This window comes from Gavialis gangeticus, unplaced genomic scaffold (assembly GCF_001723915.1).
Source record: "Gavialis gangeticus isolate Ggan-Ray unplaced genomic scaffold, GavGan_comp1, whole genome shotgun sequence".
NCBI lineage: Eukaryota > Metazoa > Chordata > Crocodylia > Gavialidae > Gavialis > Gavialis gangeticus.
The window spans coordinates 163,969,670-163,972,685 of record NW_017729024.1 but is presented as its reverse complement, the minus strand read 5'-3'; the positions used below and the strand labels follow the sequence as shown (position 1 = coordinate 163,972,685).

General features: G+C 67.0%; 1 protein-coding gene across 1 annotated transcript in view; it reads left to right on the top strand.

Annotated features, from left to right (window-relative positions):
• LOC109298149 (sialic acid-binding Ig-like lectin 15) overlaps nt 1–1,109 on the top strand; it is a 9,083-nt gene extending 7,974 nt beyond the window's left edge. Inside the window, 1 exon segment of the mRNA XM_019518285.1 lies at nt 869–1,109. Coding sequence (XP_019373830.1) covers nt 869–1,109 — 241 coding nt within the window.
• Nucleotides 1,110–3,016: the final 1,907 nt, after the last annotated feature.

Below are 3,016 nucleotides of genomic sequence, written 5' to 3'. Positions count from 1 at the left end.
GGGGTGGGTAGGGGCTAGGCAGGGGTGCCAGGGGGTTGTGGGGAGCAGGGCGGGGGGCTGGCTGGGCAGCACCACCACAAGCAGGCACTGAGGGTCTGTCCTGCTCTCTTCTAGGGCGATGCCAGGGCTCGCAGAGGTAAGCTCCACCACTATACCAGCTCCAAGGTGCTGCGGGGTGGGGAGTAGGGGTGGCGTGGGCATGCCCTGGGGGTGGTCATGGGGCAGGGCCATCTGCTCCCTCCTCCAACTGGTGCCCACTGCCCTGCACCACCGCCTTCCCAGGGTCCCCATGGGCTGTTCCCTCCACAGCGACCCCACAGCCACTGGGTGCAGGGACGGGGACTCGCCGGGGCCTCTGGTGTCAGCTGCTCACAGCCGCAGACATGATCCCAGTTTCCCCTGCAAGCCTGGGGCTACATCCGTGGGGCCGGGCCATGGGGCCAGGCTGCATTTCGTGGGCACCAGCTGTAAGGTCTCCTCAGGAGAGAAGAGCTGGCTCAGACCCAGGTCTGTCTTGCCCTGTCTCCGATGTCACATGGGCAGAGAGCAGAGGCTGAAGGCAGACTGACCGAGTCTGAGCAGGGCTTTCCCCTGTTCCTCTCTCCCCCGCAGCCTCCTGCATTGAGGGCCCAGGCAGGTCTGATGCAGAGGCCGTGCCCCTCGCTCCCTGCCCCATCACCACCAATGCCACTTTCCTCCAAGCACGTGTCTAGCCCCTTCGTGCATCTGGCTGTACTCAGTTCCCAGCACATCCTGTGGCCATGAGCCCCACCTTCAACCACCCGCGGGGGAAGACAAACTTCCCATTTTTCATTACAAACTGCTGGCCTGCTCGTTTCACGCGCTCGCCCCTGGTTCTCTCTCACAGGGACAGCGTAGCCCACGCCAGCCCGGCCAGCGACACACCTCATGCAGGTAGGGGTCTGACCGCCCGTGCCCCCCGTGCCGAGCTTGCGGGGGAGGCCGTGCATTCTCCAAGCACGTCCTGCCACACTGACAGCCCCTTTCTGAAGCCAGGCTTGGGCCAAGGCTGCTCCATGCAGGCAGCCCCAGCCCCAGCCCCAGGGAGAGACGGGGTGCCCTGCTGTGAGGGGGCAAGGGTCACCTAGGGCCCCTTCCCCTGGGGTTCAGCATGGAGGGTTGGGGGCATGGAGGCTGGCTGTCCCTCAGGGCCCCCATGAGGGCATGGACCCTGAGGGCTTGGGGGCCTGGGCACAACCCCCCCGACACACTGCCTGTGCTCCCAGCAGGCAGCTGCACCTACGCAGAGCTGAACACAACGAGGGTGGCTGGCGCTGGCGCAGGTGAGGGGGATCAGGAGCAGGGGCTCCCACGGGCCTTGCCTGGCTCTCCCTTGCACTAGGGCTTGCATGGCCAGGGCCGCTGGGGGCACAAAGCCCGTCCTGAGCCTAGGGGAGGGGCTTTGCTGGGGGTGGACAAAGACTCTGCCCCCGGCGAGGGGCTGGGTGGGGGGCCTTTCACCCTGCCAACACTGGCTGCTGTCCCTGCAGCTCCCAAGCCCCAAGCCTGGCTCCCTCCAACCCCGGGGGAAGGTAAGAGGCTGCTGGGGTGCACCTGGTGGGGGGCTTATGGCTGTGCCCGGGGCCCCAGATGCTGCGTGCGTTAGGGTGGGCACACCGTGTGGGTGCGGGGGGGACCCTGCCCGTGCACACCTCGCACGCCATATTGGGGAGGGCGGGGCTCAGCCACAGCCCCCGCAGCTCCTAACCCGTGCCTGCCTCTCTGCAGACATCACCTACGCAGAGCTGGTCTTTTAGGGACTGCAGCCAGCTGCGGGCAGGCGCCAGGCGGTGCTCCCTGCCGTCCCCAGCGAGGGCAGAAATCTGCCTGGGCTCACAGCGGGGCTGGACGTGCCAACCAGCCCCCGCCAGCCCACCACTGCCTGCAGCTCCTCCTGGCTCAGCACCCAGCCTGGCCCAGGGCACCAGGACCCCAGCTGGGCTGCAGGAGCCCTGCACACCCCACCCCTGCTCCACAGCACCAACAAGACAAGCCCCTCGTGCCCTGACCTGTGTCCTGGGGAGGTCCCGGGGCTGTGGGACGTGGCACCCACTGCATCGTCTCCAATGCCCTTCCTCCGCAGCAAGCACAGGGGCCATCCCAGCCACTCCAGGGCTTTCGTGCAGCCTCCAGCAAGTCCTCTCTGCCCGCTCTGGATGGGCACTTGTCTGCATTAAATAGCTGGAAGTGCACGAGTCAGCTCCGTGTCTTTGAGAGGAGGCTGGATGTACACCTTGCTGGGGTCGTTTGACCCCAGCACTCTTTCCTGCCATGGCAGGGGTCGGACGCGCGAGGGTGCCAGGACGGCTCCAGGCGACTCCCTTCTTACCAAAATGCAAAGTATCTGCTGAAGGCAGCCGCTCAGCCCTGGTCTGCGGCGCAGCTGTTTGCCCCTGGCCTGGCCCGGCCCGGCCTGACCGTGGCAAAGGCGGGCGGCCGCGTCGGGCAGGGGAGTCTCGCGCCCTTACGGAGACCCAAAAAAGCTCATGCTCCTGAGCGCAGAAACGACGAGGACTCTCGGGACTAACTGCTGATGCTGGAAGGCAGGGGAGCCCCTGGGCTGCACAGGCCGGGCTGGGCCCCGCAGTGGCGGGCACGCGGGTGCACGGGGCTGCACGTTCCGGTGCTTGTGCCGCAGGCCAGGCCGCAGCGCGGGTCACCGTCGCTCCCAGGTCTTGCTGCAGCACCCCGGCCTGAGCCGTGGCACCCCACACCCGTGCCTGCATGTGCTCACGTGTGCGCCTGGATGTGGACACCCGTGTGCTGCGTGTGTCCGCCTCGGCGCCCCTCAAGGTGGGGAGTCCTCAGGCTGCCCCTCCCCCACGTGGGGGGGGGGGAAGGAAACACCTCTGGCCCCTTTAAGACACTGTGGCTCCTCCGCCCAGGAGCCAATGGGGCGCGGACCCTGTTGCCTTCCGCTCTGCCGGGCCAATAGGGTCGGGCGGAGGCGGTGACATAAATTTTTCGGGGGGGGGGGGGTTTTTTGTTTTGGGGT